At 40.5% G+C, this 22,398-nt stretch overlaps 3 protein-coding genes across 4 annotated transcripts in view; 1 reads left to right on the plus strand and 2 right to left on the minus strand.

Annotated features, from left to right (window-relative positions):
- LOC145445192 (serine/threonine-protein kinase 33-like) overlaps positions 1–16,710 on the plus strand; it is a 28,256-nt gene extending 11,546 nt beyond the window's left edge. Inside the window, exons 1-11 of one of the 2 annotated variants that reach the window (XM_080323353.1) lie at positions 2,174–2,637; positions 5,239–5,340; positions 7,706–7,808; positions 9,181–9,285; positions 9,346–9,484; positions 10,035–10,120; positions 11,356–11,443; positions 11,837–12,025; positions 13,016–13,203; positions 13,884–14,042; positions 14,855–16,710. In XM_080323353.1, coding sequence (XP_080179479.1) covers positions 2,594–2,637; positions 5,239–5,340; positions 7,706–7,808; positions 9,181–9,285; positions 9,346–9,484; positions 10,035–10,120; positions 11,356–11,443; positions 11,837–12,025; positions 13,016–13,203; positions 13,884–14,042; positions 14,855–15,217 — 1,566 coding nt within the window. In that variant the 5' untranslated portion in view covers positions 2,174–2,593 and the 3' untranslated portion in view covers positions 15,218–16,710. Of the gene's footprint in view, positions 1–2,173; positions 2,638–5,238; positions 5,341–7,705; positions 7,809–9,180; positions 9,286–9,345; positions 9,485–10,034; positions 10,121–11,355; positions 11,444–11,836; positions 12,026–13,015; positions 13,204–13,883; positions 14,043–14,854 lie in introns of those variants that run through there. The other variant, XM_080323354.1, reaches the window with a different exon arrangement.
- LOC145445220 (cytochrome b5-like) overlaps positions 1–22,398 on the minus strand; it is a 392,395-nt gene that overhangs the window by 75,165 nt on the left and 294,832 nt on the right. The gene's annotated exons all lie outside the window — the stretch shown is intronic.
- Positions 17,583–22,264, minus strand: LOC145445209 (uncharacterized). Its single transcript, XM_080323380.1, has 6 exons — positions 21,438–22,264; positions 21,052–21,365; positions 19,909–19,973; positions 18,859–18,948; positions 18,704–18,790; positions 17,583–17,854 (listed from the first exon to the last, which is right to left on the minus strand). Exons 1-6 carry the CDS (start codon positions 21,509–21,511, stop codon positions 17,729–17,731), a joined length of 756 nt encoding a protein of 251 aa, XP_080179506.1. The 5' UTR covers positions 21,512–22,264; the 3' UTR covers positions 17,583–17,728.

Raw genomic sequence — 22,398 nt, forward strand, 5'->3', positions numbered from 1 at the left:
TCTTTGCGGAATATAAATGACTGATTAATTCAGAGGCGAGTCCGAAATTCTCATTTAGTTAACGGCACATGAGCTTTCTATTATTAACAGCGGCCGTCAACATTCCTTATTATAACCCATGAAAATATCGACTCCGGTAAAATACAAAAGTATGTGATAAATTTAACAGTCACAGCTCAACTCCGCTTGACATTGTGAGACAACGTTATGAGACACAATATTTTTGATTGTATTGGTAAAAATTTTGTAGTTTAAGAGTTCATAGACTTTTATTGATTTCCTACACTTGAGCAAATTAATCGGCTCAAACGCGTGAAACCCCGGGTTTATGTCAAGGTAAACCGGTTAACGACGGGGAAGGTTGTAGTGATTTACGTTTCCAGCGCCCGATCGTAACCTTCAAGAATAGCATTGTCAGGACAGCATTTTGCCGCGTGTACTGATATGCGGAAGCGTCGCCTTAGCACATATCAAACCGATCTCAGAATGGAAAATTCCGGGGTGTGTTGTCACGCCAGCGCCAATCTTGCAGCAGACTTAGTCGATCCATGGCCATCGGCCATGGTCTTAGTTGGCCATGGTCGACCTAATAAGTATATATATTTTAGCATCGTACCGCGCAGTACCGCGCTGTTTTACTGTCATCGAGGCATCATTACAGTAAAACAGACTTGAAGTGTTCAAATAAGTACCTTTTATGCGACCACGAAGTAAATTATGCTAGTTACACTTAACGATGAACTATTTCCGATTTATTGGAATTAATCTTAGTTATCATACCGATGTGAAACAATACTTCGGGTCGATCACTACTCTACTATACGGGTATTCCAGTTCTATCAACGTAGGCAGCCTTGATTTACTTGTTTTGAATGATATACAGTACTACCTCGTAGCGGGGTTCTCGCAACGACAATTCTCGATCATATCAGTATCAGTAATTGATAATTTCATCATTTCAAAACACCACAAGACTGTGGTACAATGAAAAGATAGGAAGGTGTCGAAACGACTTGGAGTAGTCTTTGAAACCGGACACCTACCTGGGCCTAGACCAGGGGTGGGCAACATACGGCCCGCGAAGGGATTTTGTCCGGCCTGCGGACAGTTTTCCATTTTTTTGATAATGTGGCCCGCGGCTACAGCCTGCCGAAATACCCCGCTACTTGCTTACTATACGTCAAATTTTAGTGAATATATGCTATTTGTAAGCGCAGCGTGCGAGTGGAGCTTGCGCGTAAGTTCGTCGAAGCGAGAAGACTTGCATTATCGGCATTTCCGATGTACTCAACCCTAATATCGTTTGTGGTAATCATGGTGTTTGTACACTACAAAGGTCATTTACACCAGACCGATATTTCTAATTTTTGATTCCGTTACCGCCAACTTGTAGGCTTTTGCAATGCAACGCTTATGCCAGGGGTCGCCAACTCAAAACGGGTCTCGGGCCACTTTTCAAATTTCGTAGATGCCGCGCTCCGCATGAATTTGATATCGAGATAAATAAGGCCACACAGATAAACAACGACGCTATCTCATCACCTACTCAGCCCTAATGAATTGATATCTTGGTAAATGTGGGGTGCCGGGTTCATCGAACGCCTTGAAATATTAATTAGAGATTGCACCGTGAGTTGATTGATCACAGCATAGTGTCCATATAGGACACTATGATCAAAGAGAAGCATACATGGCCGCGTCTGTATGACAATGCAGTTCCCAAATCCACATTATATCCTCGTCGTTATTGGCGAGAAATGGCTTTGAAGGGACATTGCTGTCGTTAAAATACTATCGTTAAATACGATTTATTCCTTGTATATGTGGATAAATGAGCGAATAATGTACCGATTCAGCAATCCGGCCCGCCAAGTACTTGATTTTACTATATCCGGCCCGCCGACTGGAGAAGTTGCCCGCCCCTGGCCTAGACGATGTAATGATGGAAGAAATTAAGGGAATGGTATATCCACATTGAAATGAACCCGAATATTTTCGGCTGACACTCGTCAGGGGGAATCGTCAGCAACTAATAGAGAATTTGAAAGAACATTGTATGTCAACAATCGTATCACAGAATATGACGATACCAGCATGAAATTTCGAATAAGGGAGCGGGGTAACATAAAGCGACTATACTAATGAAAATGAATGACGAATGAGTCGATAGGCGAGGTTGATATGTCCTGACTAGTATTCATAAAGTAATATTGGTCAAAAATGGTTTTGCCTAACCCGAGTCGTGAACGTGAGTACCATTGCGAGACCCGCGGGTTTGGTCAGAGATCTACTACGGATAACAATCTTGACCCTCTACTGACAGTCGAGCGACTACCGTTCTCCCCGGAAACGAGAGAGTTATTTGACCCGCAGACACTTGACGCGATATAAAGCGCGATGCGTGGAGTGAATGCCTGAGACGCGATTGTGGACGCGCTCGGCACAGTCAGTTGCCCGCCCTGCGTGTAACCGGACGCGGCGGGCTTTGTAATTGAAATATTTTGATTTTTTTTGAAGCTTTCGTACTTTGTAGCGATCGGTAAATTTATCGTAATCTTCTCGGGTTAGTTACGGAGCCGGTGGATTTTTCAAAATGATGGTGGTCCATCAGGTTTCAGACAGTAGGATTCGCGAGATGTGAGTATATCCCTATCGGAAATTGGCGTGCATGTTTCGGGAGATTGCTGGAAAATATATCTTTCGTGCTTTTCTAGATAAGAGATGTCAGTCGAATATATAAAGATTGCTTTCGACGCCGTAATATTTTTTAAAATAATATCGTAAAAGTAAATTACTGTATTCTTGCCTGACGCGACATTATTAGTGACTTTTTAAAACTATACTCATACTCAGTCAGTCAGTTGTTATACTGAAATTTTCGTCAGATCAAAACATCACAAGATTGCGATATAATGAAAAGACAGGAGGGCTTAGAAACGAATTTGATTAGTGTTTTAATCAGACACCGCTAGAATTTTCGAATCGCGTTGAATTCTGACCAGTACAGGTTTTGGCCAGAATGTGTTCGCTGATGACTCCGGACAAGTATTAACGCCGCTGTATAAGACGCTTTTATCGTTGTCCTGTTACTTCTCATCGGTTGGAAGGGTCAATTTCGTTGTAACGTTTGCTTTATCATCGGATTGTTTGTTAACATGCCCGCTGAGGCCGTGGTTGTTTACTTCACATCGGCGCTAATATTGTTTGGCATTCATAGTTTCAATATCCGAAGTGTTATGTTAATCGCTTGACTCGCAATAATTTCAAGAACTGTATCAAGATATTCTACCGCGCGGCTGAAATTGTCTTTACTATTACTGCGCGGAATTCGTTTGCAGCCCGATATTCGGGAGATTATAGAAATGACAAGCCCCGGTGACGGGGTTTTGATTGTCCGCGATGGCTATTTAGTCACGATCGATATTGGCATCGGGCACGTTAAATCATATTCGCGGTGTTTGCGATTGTAGATAACTTCATCGCAGCGACTTCGGGAATACGAATGGCATTCCGCGGGATAGCGTCAGCTCAGTTTTATTCAATACACTGTATTATCGGGCCCTGTAAGTATCGTAGGCCCCCGGTACTATTCAGTTATATTAAGCATATAAAAAAAACAACAATAACTTGGTAGGAGATTTGCCGAAACATCGCGTACTCTTGGTTTTTGAAGTCTTCAAAATAGTGATTTTATCATTCTAGAGCTGTAATAGGCACATTGCTAAGATGACAAAAGTTGTGGAACTGCATGATAACGCAGAAAAATTGAAATCATAATGAGAGAATTACCACTTTTTATCGGCCTGATGAACACTCCGTCAGTTTTCTCTCCCTGGCTAATCACCGAATGATGACCGTGAAGTGTTAATTGCTCACGCCCCGAAAATTTCCATGTATCTTCAATCGGTACCTTCCCCGCTAATTGTACGACGTGGTGAACTTGCTATGTGTCTGCGATGTGCGTAAGTCTCGCAAACAACAACACCCCTCACTTACAAAGCCGTGTTGACATTAGCTGGGATCGTGGAGACACGTGAATTTGACCGTCTATAATGCGAAGTGCACCGAATTTAGCGGAGCTTTAGGAATTCCATTGGTCTAATGATGGCCGTCTATTAGACTGGCTATTATTAATCAAACATTTATTCGTCTGTGGCGTACGTGCTCGGCGCGTGTAAATTGTGATTCGTGTTGATTAGTTGAAAAGCGTTAGTCACATCCTTCGGAATATGGAACATGAACATCAACACGTATTTATACAAAGGTTTTCGATTCTCATCGGTGGGTTGGCATAATATAGCTCGGAGAGAGTGATGTCGCGTGGCGCAACTGACACCGTCACCCGATACGTGGTCCTTTTGTAGCGCCGTAGGCTTTTGTTTCTCCCACGATGGTCGATTTTACTCTGGCTGTCAAGCCGTCGGTCTGCGATGATTAATGAGATGAGAAATATATCAGTGCGCGCGCCACGGAAGTGGAATATGAACTGGCTTTCGGTAGCGGAAAATTACGCGATTTCATCATTTTCCGTTACTTTCTTATTCGAAAGATAGGCTAATTAGCCATCGTTAAAGTAAATACACAAAACATTAACGTCCAAACGAGATGAACTATCATTATTGTATGGTCGACCTAAAAGATCATCGCTCTATCAAATATGCCGGACCTGATGTGTGGAACAGGATCTCGCCGACAGTCGACAAGCATGTCCACATTCAAGTCGAAATACAAGCAATTTATACTAAATGAATACTAGTCCGCCCTCAAGATTACCGGGCCACGACCCGACCTTTCGATCCGTGACATGCCACCTCATTTTGTCGCTTTTTTATATGATCTTCTTCTACTTTTCATTCAATGTGCAATGTGCATGCCTCCTCTTTACATCGCCTAGGCCAAGGCGGGTGTCTGATTTCAAGACTACTCCAAGTCTTTTCGACACCTTCCTATCTTTTGATCGTATCGCAATTTTGTTGGGTATTGAACTGATAAAATTGCTAATAAACCGAACCGAAACTGCAGTATCATGCTAATTGATTACGTAACAATGTCGTTAATGTTGTCGTCCTCGAGAAAAGCCAATACGACTTGCTTTATCTAGCTGAGAAATCCGCGAGTGGCCCGATAATTTCTTTATTTCAATCTCGGACATATGTTCGTCACCTTCTATGTATTACCATACACTTTCCCTTTGGCGTATCCACACAAAACGCTTCTTAATCGTAACAATACTTTCAGGTACTCAGGAATGAGTAACAGCCGATCCCGGGTTAGCAGTGCGGAGCTGAAGGTCCCGCACACTCGTATTGAAGAAGAAAAGGTGCTAGAAGAGACTTACAAGTAAGCTACCGAAAAATAGACATATTTTACCTACAGTCGTTAATAATACTTATCAATATTGTGAAGAGAAGCTATTCAATTTATTGAGTGTGAGGTGCGACTACGCTATATGTCGTTGTTGTGACGTCACACACATTCCATGTGAATAGTTGGTGATCTTACATCATCGTTATAATGTTACGTAACAATAACGCAACCAATCCATTTATGAACCAATGGACATTTATATATTCAAGTTTTTGATTGATGACAAGTTTGCAATACCCAGTATGGGTACTAACTACATGTTGCCCTTATCCTTGTGCCGTGACTTTGGAATTGTTGACTACACAACTTGCCATCAGATCATTTCTGGTAAAGTTCTAAAAATACCGTACAAACGAGACTCTGTTTAAGTAACATTCACAACCATGTCAGCAGCATGTTTTTGGCACCCACTATTCGTGATATAATTAAGGCAAATAGTCAAACATGTCACATACAGATCGGATGTATGCGATGCTAAGCCTGGGAAATCTGCTTGGGGTATTTTCACATACCATGGGATTGGCAGTGATTATGTGTTGTGTTAGGTGTAGTCTGTATTGATACTTGCTTAACACGGCACTGGTGAGAATTACCTTAGAAAAATATTTGGTCAGGTATTTGTATTTTATTGGAAAAAGGTAAGGAAAGAAATTGTGATGGCGATTCTGGGGCATTGTCCTGTCACATGTAGGCCTTAAGGGTATTGTTTTGCAAGATCAATTTTTTACATCATATCAATAACTTCCTATATTAAGGTCAAGTGTATCGATTGATGTACAGTCAAAAATATTGATCAGTTCTTAACGCAGAATTTTACATAAATATACTATACCTAAATTATGTTGGTGATTGGTTTGACGTTCAAAATAAGTGTCTGATTAATGATCAGTATAATTCCAAATTATTATAACGTAGCAATTTTTGAAAACATATGCTGCCTGTCACAAGTGTCACTACTGATGAATAGCCTATTTAAAACTTATTTCTGGGGGCCGGCAAGTCCGACAACATCGGACACTTCGAATTATTGCTATGGCCCCTCCTGGGCCAGGGTGTGTGACCAGCAATTCGATTCATAAACATTTAGTGTTTCTAACATAAAAGACATGATGAGGCTAAAAATTAACATGTTCATTTATCAGTCAATTGCAGTCTCTGTTCTCCTGAAATTGACGACTTCTCCACTTGGAGATCTAACGATACACGATGCCGTATACGATACACGTGCGTTCTTGTCATCGAGTTACCACAAAATAGGCCCAAATGGTATTAAATGAAAAAAAACAATGATAAGGGGTCCAATTTGTGCAATCGTATTCCAGCGGATATGAGAGCCTCGTCCTTATGATCATCTTTAAGTCTAAATACAAGCAGCTTCAACTGGATAAATAGTAGCGTGTGTATTGAGATTGTAGGATTGACTTATTCACACACCAACTAAATTGCCTGTAGGCTATATAGTTCTGTACAATGCCACGCCTGGCCATTTTTTGATAATTGTGCTGGCTATTTCTAATTGAGTGGGGATGTCTCTTTTAACATGTTCTTCTTTTTTTACTGTATTTGTAGGCCAGGTTGGAAGTTTGATTGATTACCTCACCAAGTCATTTCGACTCCTTTCTTACCTTTCATTGTATTCCAATCTTGCAGTGTTCGATATGATTAAATTCCTAATAAACTGAACTGTACTGAAATTATTGACGTCATAATAAACACTTATGAAATATTTGATGCTTGCTCTTGGGTGGGGAGTTTGCTTGTTAGGGTGTGGAGTGGCCGTAAAAACAATAGCAACTAATGGTTTTTGCAAATTCGTGATAAAACCCTATTTATTTGCTGTGGATTACTTGCCTATTTAACTAGCGACAAATGAAACTGGCGTGCTTGTTTGCTTTGCTCTGAAGTTTTACACTGAATGGTAAGCTACGCCTGTTTATTTTGCTGTAGTATATCAAGTTTAGTTTTTTCTTAAAAGCTACACGGTTAATGTGTGGGGTAACTTATGTTAAATTATGGTTTGCTGCTTTTTCTACAGGAATTTTTTTCCCCGAATTTTATCATTCCAGCCCCTCGGTACAAATATTCAATATCGTTAACTATTTAACATTCATATCTGGTCTATACTGGTGATCAAAGGCTTGAGTTATGGCGTGCTTAAATTATCCCCAGTATAACTAACTGAAGTTGTTTGTTTTTTGATGCGGTTCAACAAATCTGTAGCAATCTATTTTATTTCTGATATGTTGCATTTTATGAGTTGTAAATGTTGGCATATAAATATGCCACTCAAGCAGTGTCATGAATAAATGATCTGATTTTTGCAATGTTAATTTTGCAGATTTGGACGCAAACTCGGACAAGGAAGCTTTGGCATTGTTATTCAAGCCAGGCATACTGGAAATGATGTTGGTTGGGCTGTGAAGATCGTTAATAAAGAAAAGGTATTGTCGTTGTACTGAATATTTTCAAGATTATGTTGAGGGCAATCAGTGTTGGGATGACTCGAGTCATGACTTGACTCGAGTCAGACTCGAGTCACTATTTTCGTATGACTTGACTTGACTCGAGTCACTTTGCTAAAATGACTTGACTTGACTTGACTCGGCGCATCAGAAATGTGGATTGACTCGTGACTCGGAGCAAAATTCACGAGTCAATTTCAAGTCATCAAGTAATCGGTGTCGATAAAAATCACAGTATCTTGTAGATGTTCGGATTGGTCGCGAAACGCTGGTGTAACCCGTGAGAGCAACTGATCATTCAATGATCATGCGTTTTACTGAGCCGCAACTGTTCTCTCACAAATAAATTGTCCACAAACGAAGTGATCGAAGCTTACGGCGTACGTTGTCGTAAACTAGTATAGAAAAGTAATTTAATAGCAGAATGTCTATTTCTGTTCTCTGTTTTTACCTAAACCAAACCTCTTGTTTGATTGAAATTGAATTGGAACATAGTTTATACGTTTATACAGTCCTCAACCATTGGCGGAGGCTCGAATTGTATCATATCAATTAAATGGGTAATGCATTGCATCTTATCAAGTCGTTTCTCTATTCTCTGTTTTGACTGGTAACTATGAACTGAGGCTATGCAATTACGTAGTTTAGCAGTTCTAGGTGAGCGATACAGCGCCTTCTTGCGTGTATATTTAACTTTACATTCGTTCATCGGTTCAAAATTATTGACCACTCAATCTGTATTTCAGACATCTAGCAAAATGCAATGACGTAATCATGCCTCATACTTCGAAAAGGCCACTTGACTTGAATTGTGACTTGACTCGTGACTTGACTTGACTTGACTCGACTTGACTTGAGTCACCTCCAAATATCGAGTGACTTGACTTGACTCGAGTCACCTTCGAAAATCGACTGACTTGACTGGACTCGAGTCAAAATGTGCAATGACTCGTGACTCGAAGGTAGTGACTTGATCCCAACACTGAGGGCAATGTCACATGCACTGTTTGCAACTAAATTGAAATAATGTCTTCTATACAATTATCTAACCGCTCAACATGTTTAAATTATTAGTCTGACTAACTGTTGACGCAGCATTGGTCGGAACTAGTTTTGAAAGGTTCCGGTATACACTGTGATACTTCTACTTTTTATTCTGTTGAATTTAGCAACAATACTCTTTCTTCTACATGAGCAACATTAGTGGTGACGTATTAGCTGTGTCAACCCCTTTTCAGGTTATCATAACATTGGCAAAGCTCGTACCATTGAACCTTATGGCGAATACACGATAGGTCATGATTTGGACATATTTACCATTGTTGTAAATGCAATATACTTTTGTCTGAAGGCTGGTGGTCCTGGAATTAAGCTACTGGAAAGAGAGGTGTCGATATTGAAGCGAGTCAACCATGAAAACATCATCAATCTCGAGGAAGTGTTCGAAACCCCCAAAGTAAGCGTTCGAGTGTTGAATTGTCTTTTTCTCGACTCAATTCATTGTATGCTACTTCAGAAAATGTATCTTATCATGGAACTTTGCGAGCTTGGTGAACTACGGTCTTTGCTTGACAAACGTGGCCCATTCAGTGAGGAATCTACAAAGTACATAATACGACAACTCTTGGATGCGATAACGTATCTTCATAGAAGTGGTATGTACCCGGTTTATTTTGTTAAGCCTATATTGGTTAACCGCACATGACGTAAGCAAAGGAATCTTTGTTTTGGTGACAACACATTACAAGCTTCTTGAAAATATCATGTTCCCGTTAATGGGTAAATATCATCCGAAATTGCATTGAATATGTAGGTCCATGTATGTATAACTGACTGTTATTATTAGCTGTTAGCAATTTGTAAATGGCAACCTTTTGCTATTCATGAATGCCAAGCTTGTGTCATAAACCTATTGGTGCAATGCTCCACATCTCTGACAAATTCGGTCTTGCATGATGTAGAATACTCCTATTGTATTGCAGCTATTAGCTGTGTATCGGTATGCGTACATATGCCGCCAATCTACATATTGCTCACTCTGACCGGAGTAATGTTTGCTGTGCTTATGTCAGATTAAACCTTTGTCATTCGTTTGAATATGATTGTGATATATGAGATTTATGTTTAAATCCAATGCTATTTTTCTGCCTTACTAAGGGCTCTTCTGTGTGTTCTACTTACGCCTAATGCTCCGTTATGTTTTAGATATAGTGCACCGGGATTTGAAACTTGACAATATATTGGTCACCAAAGAAACAGGCACTCCAGAAGCGCCACAGTTCAATATCAAGGTATGATGCATCAAAAGCATTCTTTAAATAGGCCTTCATTTTTATTATTATTGGAGTAAGCGTTTCTTTGCATAAAGTGTCGCCGATGTATGTACTCAACTTGAAGTCAAAATGGCATTAATAGACCCTCTTGGTTTCGAAGTGCCATAATATCACCGTATCCATCACCTTCTATTGACTTGAAGGAGGAATTGAATACACTTGTCTGTCCTCGGCCTTCAGCAGGATATTCAGTTGATGAACGAGACAAATTTAGTAACTAATGGCCAGTGATTTGAGATAAAGTTAGAAATCTTAACGGTTTGAGTCCTACGGGAATCACTGTCGTTTATGCATGTTTGATGCATAGTATACTATGTTGTAAGTATACAGTAACAATAAGCGAATTTAATAATGCGAATATAGACAGTAGGCTAGTTGTTATCATGTCCCCGAGTCCATATTCCGTAAACCAGATTAAAGTCCTAACTCAGTTTCTTGAAAATCTAAAACAGGTTGAAATTTTACATTTTGTTGTGTATTGTGCATAATTGCTGTACATTGTACCCAGTGTACAGATATACCATTCAACTGTATATTGAAGTCTTGTACCTCCAGAAAGATCTTCAAATATCCGAGTTCATTTCAATATGAATATACTATTCGATTATATATCAGACGTTGTTTAACCTACTTTTCCTGCGTCATACACAGTTACGTGCATCGGAACTACCAGAAACGCATGCCTTGTTATTGTAGTTAACAATTTACATCCCGCAAATTCTCAGTACCAATTGACTTCATATTTTACTACATTTGCCCATTCCCTTTTTGAGAGTATTTGGCTGTCTGAATTCTAGCGTAGTAATGATAGATAATATTCTCAATTTCCTTGGACTTCTTGGAGTAATGTTTAGATATTAATTACTGCATTGCAGATAAGTAAACATTGTAAGCGTGACCCCCAGCACTCTGCGATGCACCATTACTAATTGTGTCCCAAACACTGTTCAATAAAAAATTCAATATGTTTTGTTCCTTATGATAATAGCGATAGGCATCTGATACAGGTTACCTATACTTTCATAACAACCAGAGAATCAATAACGTCCATTGTTTGCTACGCTCTGATCATTGTCAACAAGTGGTTTTAGGTTCCTAGCTGGGCGAGTCACACGATATACTGTGAATCCAGGCTGCCCTGTTAAAACGGAGTTGTATCATTTTTAATTGGGTGTTTATGTTGTTTATCACAGGTGACTGATTTTGGACTCTCCGTTGTCAGAGGCGGAGTCGGGCCTGATGCAATGTTACAATCTTTTTGCGGGACGCCGGTGTACATGGGTAAAATAGTTTTTTACTTTTCGAGTTATTGGAAGTAGTGGTCAGCAGCGAAGTACTTCTACTATTTAGGAGTACTCAAGCATGTCATTCATATTATAGCAGTTTTCCTCAACAGTTTCTGGCCCTATTTTAAAAGTATCAGGACTGACAGACGAAATACCAATAATGTGTTGACTTTTCTATGCTTCGAATTTACAATGAAGTGTCTGTCTTGGCCGTCCTAGTCTCGAGTCATATGACTTGGTTCGAGTCATTCTACGCATTTGGAAAAATGACTCGAGTCATTACGACGCTGATTTATAGCGTCCGGTTATTGCACATCTTCGATTCATTCGATACTCGTGATTGAAGTCGCGGCCTGACTTGACATATTGATTTTCTTCCTTCTTCTAGCTCCCGAGGTGATTCAAAATCATGACTATTCGCAACAATGCGACATGTGGAGCATCGGTGTTATTATGTACTGCCTTCTGTCGAAAGACTTTCCGTGGATGTCGGATAAAGAGGACAAGTTGTTCGAACTGATCAAGCACGCCGAGCTGGACTTTTCGAAGCCGGTGTGGGCGACAGTATCTGACATTGGTAAGTTTGCTATAAACGAATGATATTCTTATGTTTTGGTAAATTGGTAGAAGGGCACAAAGGCAATATAGGACGAAAATGCCAAGCCTTTGGGCTTTCACTTTCCTTTTCTCGCGTTGTTGAATTTTCGATCAAAGTGCGCCAATGCATTTTCACGTCCCCAAATTTGGTCCTCATAGCGACAAATTCGAACTATACAGCCTACCTGGCCTGGGCCCGTCTGCCGATTGAAAATTGAGTATGTGAAAATTCGAATTCCTGCATCAAAACTGTTGAAGTAGAAGTGGTATACAAACAATGATGTGTGAGTAAATATTGGAAGTAGATAAAAACTGTTCAGTTAGGGAGCGATCAGGTGAAAGAAACCTTTGTCCGATGCTGACATCGAACTTTTTCAAGAGCTTCTACAGCACGGGCTCTTGAACTTTTTAAGCAGTGATTCTCAAACTGTGTGTCACCGCAGATTCTCAGCTGTGCCGCGAGTCTTTCCGTGATTTTGGAAAAACAATTCAATAATATTGAATATAAGGCACGCAGACTAAAAAGCGGTCCAACTTGTTCAGCAAGCTCATGAATATAGGCACAACTTACCATGTCCAATTCTCCATGAAACCAATCATGGCATTGACGATGGATAGGGTAATATCCGCATCAGATCTTGGCGGCTATGTCTGGATGAAATTCTTTCATTCGTTTTAAATCAACTCATAAACTAGTAATTGTGCCGCAAATAATGAGTACGTTGTCTAGAATTGAACTTACACTTCAACAATACCTCTCAAGATTTGCTGTAACAAATATAGCTGGGTAGTCGATCCATTTGGAAGCCATAAACCAAGCAATCGTTTTGTAGGAGAAGAACAGCTCATTGATTTTCGAAACGCCCTGTTTTTTTACTAAATTTTTGCGTTATATACTTTTTCAAGTGTGCCACAAGCCGAAAAAGTTTGGGAACCACTGGTTTTAAGTAACGTTTTCTTTTGTCACCAGCCAAGTCGCTGCTTAGAAAGCTTCTTCACGTCGATCCGGCCCATCGGCTGACCGCGTCCGAGGTCCTCGACGGCAGCCCGTGGATTCTGGGCGAGGGCCACGCCAAGTCGGGCGAACGTATAAACGTGTTGGAGCTGATGAAGAGGTTCGCCAAGGAAGGACGTGACTGCGAAACCGACGATGTCGAGGTAGGCGCTAAGTTTCGCAAAATCTCTCCTACAATACCACTACCAGCAGAGGTGGTCCGTACTGATGTACCTATACTTTTTTGGAAGTGCTCAAGAGGATTTGCGTACTTGTACTACTTACGCAAGTGGTTATCATTGTAAATATCTTTTACTTCTTAACAGTTTCCAGGTCAATTGAATTGTATATTGAAATCAACCTGAATATTTTCAGCTGACACTCGTCAGGGGTAATCGTTAGCCACTACTGTAGAATAGGGATATCTAGAACTTCTAGTTTCTAGATATCCCTGCTGTAGAATTGGAAAGAACACTGTATATCAACAGCTGTATCACAGAATGTGACGTCACCGGCATGAAATTTTTAGTAATCAGAGCTTAAGCTTAATGTACTATTTTTAGATGATACAAACTCCTTCTGTTGGCACAAACTTGGTTGGGGTATCTTGATAAAAGTCGACTCCAAGGCACATAAATGAAAGTGTGAACGGCTTTTTAGTTCGTTACACAAAATTAGGACTAGAATATTTACTTTTTTAATTACCACCTATGGAGAAGTTTCTTTCCTGAAATCGGGATTTGGAGCCCGGAAGTTTGAAATAAAAACCTGATTAACGTCGTGTCATGCTCAAAGCAGTATTAGTCGCAGGGAGCAGAGATCACGAATGACCATTTTGTTGCAGGACCGGTCCGACTCCAGCGGATTACAATCGTCGGGAAGCTCGGACTTTGGCGTCCACGGTCTGCCCTCGCCGAAGAAATCAGTCAAGTCTGCATCGACCCGGGTCCAGCAGGATACGTCAGGGCAACGGCGGGCGAGTATGCCCGTTGTCGCCGCCAAGGTTGGTTACACCCAGCTAGTCAGGATATCTCTGGATTATGTGGCCAAAATCAGAATTTTGAAAAAATACAATCTTAAGTTCATTGTTTGTGATGCGTCGTTCGGTGCAAGGACGCAGTAAAAGCACATTCAGCATCATAGTGTAACATCTGGAGCTCGACCAATGTACATAAGCACCAATATCTGCCTTCATTGAAGTAGATCGTAGAATAGAAGTACGAATGTACTGTCAGACCAGTACACACCTGACTACTTATGGAACCCGTTCAGAGGCTAACACTGCGAGGGAGCTCATGGTGAGCCACATCATTGCCAACTGAATCTAATTTTTGAGATACGTCGCATATTTCGAACCTTCATTTTCTGCTTCCACTCGAAGCAGTTTTGATGCGTCTCCGACTATAAATTTGCGGTGTTACTTTTCTTCGTACCGACTACTTCTCAGTGGCGGTCTGTCACTTCTAATCAAGATTCAATATACCCAAGTGGGTTTGACTCGCACACTTGCTCAAGGGGTTATGTTTTTTCGATTACTTTTCTTACTTTGATTGCAGAGATTAACTTGAAATTCTCTTTCAATTTTTATCAGTAATCTTGGCCACTCTGCTAAGGGATACGCACTTTTCGCAGACCACTGGTTGCCGACCACTGTTTTAGACAGTACTAGGCTACTTAGACGTATAGGCTACATGTGTAGAAATACTGTTCTGACCACGTCTTTTCAGTAAGCCCTACCTGATGCATATTGAATCTGAATCAGTTTCTGTTACGATTATCCAATTCCCACTCTGTTAAGCATCCATTTATTTGCAGAAAAAACTGCCTGCATCCAGGAAAACAAGCGCCAAGTCTAATTCGCAAAGAGGCTCGTCCAACCCGTCGCCTGTAAACGCGCCCGGACCGTCAAGGAGCAAACATGCCAAATCGCCGCTATCAGGCGGCAGTGATGGAATAGACTGCGATTGTGACCGCACCCAAAAAGGCGGTTTAACCGCCCCTGCGACGGACCATGGTGTTTACAAGGGTATCGGTAAACTAGGGCCGAGGTCGCGTACCCCGAATTCAGGACAGCGCCTCAGCGCAAGTCCGAGTCGGGCATCGCCCAATGACAGTAACGCGACGCGTACCAACGGACCTTCGGGTAAATCCAAGAAGCAAAGGCAGTACACGTCATGAGGTTGTCTTCATTTAGCTGTAGGTCAACCTAGTTCGTCGTGCGCACCACTGTGTCGAATAGCACTGTGAAAGGTCGGTGGTCACGCCGATAGGCGACTCAGCAAAGCTGATCGCCCCAAAAAAATGAAGCTGCGAATTCAAGCCAAATTTTCGTCGCGGAGATAACGAGGATCGGCTATCTTCCAGTCGTAATCCCTAATCTTGTGTAAGTGTTCAAGACGAGTGACGCGCGTCTCTGTGCCAAATAGGCAGCCAACTTCTTTGTGACAGCAACAAGGCCGAAATCACATGTTTCTTTTATATCCATTTACACGAAACAATAGCTTCATATTGTTTTTATATTTACCGAAAACTTTATGATCGGCTCCTATCAGTAGCGATTGCCAGTAATATGGCGAATCAATTCCGAAATGTTGGAGAAATATTTTGTCCATTGTTGGTACTATGGTATGACAGGGTACGAATGTGCATAACAGACATTAACGCTCGCTACTGATGAGAATCAGTCGAAAACCTGTTAGTAAATAAATGAACGATATGAAGTTATTGTTTCGTGGGATTCTGAAGTTCTGTGCCCCAAATCGCTTGATAGTCAATTGGACGGTGTCGTTGACTCTTTTATTGTGTCGTTGTTATTTATATCAAATGGATATGTTCCTTACGTGACAAGGTGATGTTGTGTCGTAGTTTGCATTTTTACGATATTGAGCTGTAAAAATTTTGCGCTTTGGTAGGTCGGTTTTTGTTTGAGCATGAAAAATCCAATTTAAAACACGAAATTGATGGGGAGGGGAGCGAGAAATAGGGGGGCGTGCTTAACAATTACAACAATTAGTACACATCAATGTTCCTATTCAACCCCTTTTTGATACAACGCACAATCCGTTGATAAAATTCGTATCGGGACATTTTGACACTTATCTAGTGACGAAGGTATGTACGATTGTACTAGTACATAGTACGCTTTGCAGAGTCAATATTTCGGCCACTTTTGCATGACGATAATAGTACCGCATTTCACAAAGTATCAAAATACATTCCCACATTCTTAGACCATCAACCACTCTGAGCATATCAAGACAAACCCATTTTAATTGATTCCAGTAGTTACCATATTGCATCATTCAGCGCTGGTTCATATTCGATCATTTTAACTAAAACAGTTATTTATGTGATTGCTAGAAATTTCTAAATCACACTTACCAAGATAGAATACTCAAAGGTCGATCGTACACTCTTCCACTGTAACATCGATTAAATTTGCTAGTACATTTTCGGTGTTTGTGAGTCGATATTTGAAACACATTTGGCATAGTGGGGTATATTATCATCATCCCGCCATGCTGGTAACAATGGAGTGGTAGTGATCATGCATAGACGAAATCCTTGATTGAACAAGTAATGTTGTCATTTTTCAGTATGTCTGCAACGGTTCCTTCAGACTGTTTGGTTTTCATGATTATTTTTCTGAAATATACCTACAAACCAAAATGAATTTGGTGGCTACACTATCAGCTAACAGGATTCGACACCAGTAAGTAGAACAGGATCATGCGTAATAGGTGCTTGATAGGCAAGATATAAGGTTCCAGTTGTAACTGCAATATACATTGACAATTTAGTCCGTGTGCATGTACAATTGCAATGTACATACATCTGCGGAATTCTCAATTGAATCTTAAGGTTTATATCAAGGTAATAATGGAGTTGGTGTTACATTGCACTGTGCAGTATGTTCTCTCGGTTACGAATTTGATTTATCGCGATTCATCAGCAAGCGAACATGCTCTTTCAAACAGAATTACGAAAGGTTAGTCTGAGTGTTCATCAATAACATAACAGAATGTTTTGTCGCCAATCCACTAGCCTGCAACGCTTGATTCAATTAAAGTCATTTTTAAAACTTGAGGAATCTATACAATCTATCAAGAGCTCAACATAAGCCTTATAGTGGTGATCCAGAGGCCAAGCACACTATGCCCCACTCATTGCTGACTAGTATTGCTGATGCAGGACTTATGCAGCTACTTCCTCCGAAATAGTACTGTCAACATGTCTACAGTTGTAAATACGAGTGTCTTTAGGAGATAGGTTGACATACACAGGACGCCAAAATAAGATCATCGGAACTATCTCTATGGCGTGATTACAGCCATATTTGAAGGTCAAATAACGACTATGAAGTGTGTACCCAGAAAATCAGCCTGTTGCGTTGAAGCTGTACTATCATAAGCACGAAACCTTAGCACCTACAGTCCTACACCTTATATTAAAGTGTTTTCAAAAAGCTCTGGCCCGAGTTAGGAGGTACAACTACCGAGACGCTGCTCGCATTAGTGAATGCATAATTGTGTACAAGCAGTCATTCTTCAATAACAGATGCTTTCTTGTATTAGTAAAAAAGCAGAAACCGTTCACTCTACCACACATAGAATTGCACTAAAATCTCGTGGCATCTCGCAGACACCCAGTCAAACCTCACAAAAACAACGACAAAGAAACAAACGGTCGCTACGACACTTTAGTGCCGAGTTTGCCCTTTTTAGTTCTGGGATCTCTGCTCTGCTTTGATTTTGTCTGCTCTTCCAATCTCATGATTCGTTCCTGTTTCCGCATTTGCCGCGCCTCTTTCGCAACCTACGTAGGAAAGACCAGTGATGATGGTTGACAACTGTGGATGATGGGATTAGCGAAATTTTTTGGAAGAAAGTATTAGAATTATATTTCTTGTTTGACAAAATATAACTATAATTTGTTACTCGAAAAACTGACTCCTACTATTCGACTCAAATCAAGACATAATATTAACCGATCCCCTATCATTACCTTTTGCTCAATTTCAAAATCGGTCTTCAGAAAATTTGGTGAGCATGACCAATCGATTCAAAGATGGAAGAAAAAAGGATCTTAGCATTCGGGAGACTGAGAGTAGACATTGCAGGATTGTAACCAAGTCGCAAGGCTCCGAGTCACAAGTAAATCTCACTTTTATTGTTTTGACTCCAGTCAAGTCGAGTCAGTTTCAATTCACCACCGAGTCATGGTATTATGACTCGAGTCCAAGTCTTTGTGTTGACTGCTCAGTTTCCAGTTAAAGTCTTGTTAAATCCACTTTTTATAATTCTGTTCAAGTGATATCGAATGGTCGGCATTTACAATATACTAACCACTTTTAGCAGTTTCTGGTCGCATTTTCAAGTACCAGTACCAATAGATGAAATCCCAATAGTGTGGTTACTTCATTATTATTTGAAATTACAATGAAATGTCGGTCTTGGCCGTCTGTGAGTATCGAGTCATGCGCAATGACTCTAGTCCAAGTCGAGTCAATACACAGATTGAGTCGAGTCATTAGAAAATCGTGACTCGAGTGATTGAAATCATAAGACATTGTTGGTAGGCTACTTAAATAGAAATAGTGATTTCCAAGTTCATAAGTGACAAAAGATACCCACGTATAAAAGCGGGAATATTCACAAAAAATACCTTTGACGGATCAATTTCGTCCACTATGTCATCTTCCTCCCAACCGGTCTCGCTGTCATCGTTGTCTTCCCAGTCCTCCAAGTCAGTCTGTACAGAGCACGCGACTAATGAAAACGGCACTTTCAAAATACAACACCGATGGGAAACGGGGATACCTTGGCTTTGAAATCGAGATCTTGATTGATGGAAAACCGATTTGTTGTCGGCTCACTTGAAACAGTGTGTTGTTTCTTCTTAACGAATATCTGAAATCAATACGAAAAACGTCTTATCATTTTTCTGGAAAGATGTAAGAATTCAACCAAATAACAGAACAACATTATGTTGCGTTGCATGAATGTTTTGTATGCGGAGGTGGCTACTTTTCAAATTGCAATTCGTGACTAACGCAAAAAATAGGAGCACGCATGCATATAGTAGGTACCGTGATGAGGTGGCTGATTGTGTTTTTCTATGACTTCACTCGTAACAGTGATTCAGACTTGCGATAAAAACATTTCCGACATTTCAAAATCCAAATTACGGGAAATAGTCTTGCCGAAACCGTTCCAGTGGAAGCATTTTAAAAAACGTAACTACTAGAATAAGTGGTGCAAGTACGCGAAACCTACTTGAGCAGCCTCCTCTGAAAAAAGTAGGAAGTATTTTATTACAGGCCAGGACAACTAGAAAATTTTCAGCTGTTCCCAATTACAATGGAATCAGGACTATAGCAACAAAGTATTTTTCCAAATTAGAGTAGAAGTAGAATTACAACTGCACAGTCATTTACCAATTGGATTAAAATTAGAATTATAGAATTATAGTTACAGTACCCCATTAGATCAGAATTAGATTTATAGCTACAGCTTTTTAACAAATTAGATTAGAATTCGCAAAAACTTGAGAATGAGAATGGCAAAATGTCTGTACAGCAAGCTTGGCTCGTTTCACACTATACAGTTTTCCTGTAGCATGTAGGGCTACAGGAAAACCAGAAGTTTGAGCATAGATACATTTGACAAATTATATTAGAATAAGATTACTGGTATTTCGCTTTAACTAGTCTGATTAGACATAACGAACTACCGGTGTCAAACTGTTCAAGTCCGCTGACCACATCTGGTTATACCTACTGAGTGACCAAAATGTAAATGAATCAGAAAAATGAAAAACAACAAAAACATTGGAGGGAAATCTGAATTAGCGACCGACTTGAATCACACCTTTTTTACTTTAACGGTGGGTTCCATATCTGCAAAGAAGTCAACCTCTTCCTCTTTAGGAGAACCTAAAACATCACGGAAAGACAAATTAATGTCAACCTTTGAACCGGGGTAAGGGTAGTGGGTAGGCTTACATAATAAAAAAGGGGTCTAGTCTACTACGGGACACTGTAAAACCCGCAAAACCCACAAAACCTGTAAAACTAGCAGGGTTTTGCTGGTTACTACTAGCAGGATTTTGTGGGTGACAAAGTGGGGTGAATAGCAGGGTTTGCGGTTGACTAGCAGGGTTTTCCGGGTGATGAAGCGGGTTTTGTGAATGAATAGCAGGGTTTTGCGGGTGATAAAGCGGGTTTTGCCCCCTATGGTATCTCGATTCATTTTTAAAAATAAATCCTGCGTGATGAGAGCTTTTCTGTATAGAATAATTAGGTAATTGAACAGAAAATTCTGTGTGACGTTGCCACCAATTCCACTCTGGGGTTTTGTGGGTGAATAGCAGGGTTTTGCAGGTGACAAAGAGGGTTTTGTGGGTGATAAAGCGGGTTTTGCGGGTGATAAAGCGGGTTTTGCGGGTGATAAAGCGGGTTTTGCGGGTGAAGAGCAGGGTTTTGCGGGTGATAAAGCGGGTGAATGGCAGGGTTTTGGGGGTGTTAAAACGGGTTTTGCGGGTGAATAGCAGGGTTTTGCGTGTCCTGAGCTGAGTGTGCTCACGCTACGTTTTATTTTATTATCATTTTTTATTACATTACTTCTACTTGGAGATTCATCACTGCCCACCTGATATATCATGCAAAACGTACCGAGATTCTAGTAGGGCCACCCGCAAAACCCTGCTAGTCAACCGCAAAACCCTGGCATTCACCCCCTTTGTCACCCACAAAACCCTGCTAGTAGTAACCAGCAAAACCCTGCTAGTTTCACAGGTTTTGTGGGTTTTACAGGTTTTGCGGGTTTTATACAGCTTTTGCGGGTTTTACAGTATCCCGTCTACTACAGGTAGTCCGAGACCAGAGTTTGGGTAGCCCTGGGGCGAGCCAATAATTACAAACAATTGGGTGATCAAAAAATAAAAAGTTGGCCTATACTTAATCGTCGAACACAAATACATATATAGACACATAACATTAGGCTACTTATTACCGCTCAAATCTTCGACAGTGTCTTGTTTGATTGATTCATGGTCTTCTGCATTTGTCGATCCATAATCCCATTCACCCCATGACTGCAATTCCTCCGGGTTATCACCGTTAGTGTGTATTGCTTCGTCAGACCAATTTTGATTTAGTTGTGTAGCTTTTTGTCCCATATGTGGTTGTGACGGCATTTCATATCCGTTTGACATGGCACTGCTTTGTGTAAATGGTTGCGAGTTACCCTGGATGTTGACCGCATCTCCGATTACAATATGCGTGGGCAATGTATCATCGACAGGAGCCTTTTTCCTTCTGCCACATCTGTAATTTATTTATCTTCTTATACACGAACAGAAATGAAGAAAAGATTGGCACAAATGAAACGAATCTTACCTCAGTATGTACAAAAGCAGTTTGAAAAATCCAAAAACGATGCGCTTCACGATCGACAGTAGACGATTAATCATAATTTTCAGACACTAACAAAAGTAGATTCAAGTACGGATCATAAAACACTGCTAAACAACTACTCTCATCTTGAGCCGAACGATTTTACACGAATCACAAATGCAGCAAGAATAAACAACAATCAGCAATTCTGAAAAATGGCTCTCTTGCGTCATCGTGTACAACGCTAAAATATGACAATCTGTGCATGTTTCGTGGGTCAATAATATGTCATATTAATACTAAAAACCGGTTACCTTAATTTAAAGGATGAATAGAAACAAATAACTAAATGAAACGATCATGTAGCATCGTAGATATATGCTATCATGTTCGACTTGTTGCAATCTGCAAGATCTCCGTGTATCAGACCATGACGCAGGTAAGTGCAAGCTGCAAGGTCGCTCACACAGAAACTAATTTCAGCTCACTTCGTCGCAACTAATGCCGTCAGTACACCAAAGGGAAGTCAGCCTGACGTACCGTGCTTACTTGATGAGTTATTTGAGTATATCCACAGTTCTATGTTCAAACGGAAAGGAATGCTAAGGGGAAGTTATACGTTATAGTTTCTAACCGATTTGATGCTGACGAAATGATGGGACTTACTCGACCCTACAGGGTTGGTTCGGCTTTTCTTTTCGGTGTATTGAAATTAAATTGATTTGTAGTGTTTTGAAATTCTAAAAATATAATGAAACATAAGGATATGGCTTAATTATGATCATTACCATACTAGAAGTACAATGGTCAGACGTTCACCGTTAGGCTTACCATATTTTGGAAATGTAAAAAGAGGACACTTTTTCACAGAAATTTCAGTCAGGACGTATGGTAAGCCTATTCACCGTGAACTGAGGAATATTCAGTTGGTCATGATTCATGGGTCAAAATCACAGTTGGCATA

Source organism: Botryllus schlosseri, chromosome 8 (assembly GCF_051294905.1).
Source record: "Botryllus schlosseri isolate E-star chromosome 8, Bs_hap1, whole genome shotgun sequence".
Classification (NCBI taxonomy): Eukaryota; Metazoa; Chordata; class Ascidiacea; order Stolidobranchia; family Styelidae; genus Botryllus; species Botryllus schlosseri.

Bases quoted from the DNA above. Each gene is read 5' to 3' on its own strand.
- LOC145445209 (XM_080323380.1), bottom strand. From the start codon at position 21,511: ATGATTAATCGTCTACTGTCGATCGTGAAGCGCATCGTTTTTGGATTT. The intron at 21,366-21,437 runs GTAAGATTCGTT...AATAAATTACAG, and splicing joins CTGCTTTTGTACATACTGAG to ATGTGGCAGAAGGAAAAAGG. The intron at 18,949-19,908 runs GTGTGATTCAAG...TATTGATTTCAG, and splicing joins CCACCGTTAAAGTAAAAAAG to ATATTCGTTAAGAAGAAACA.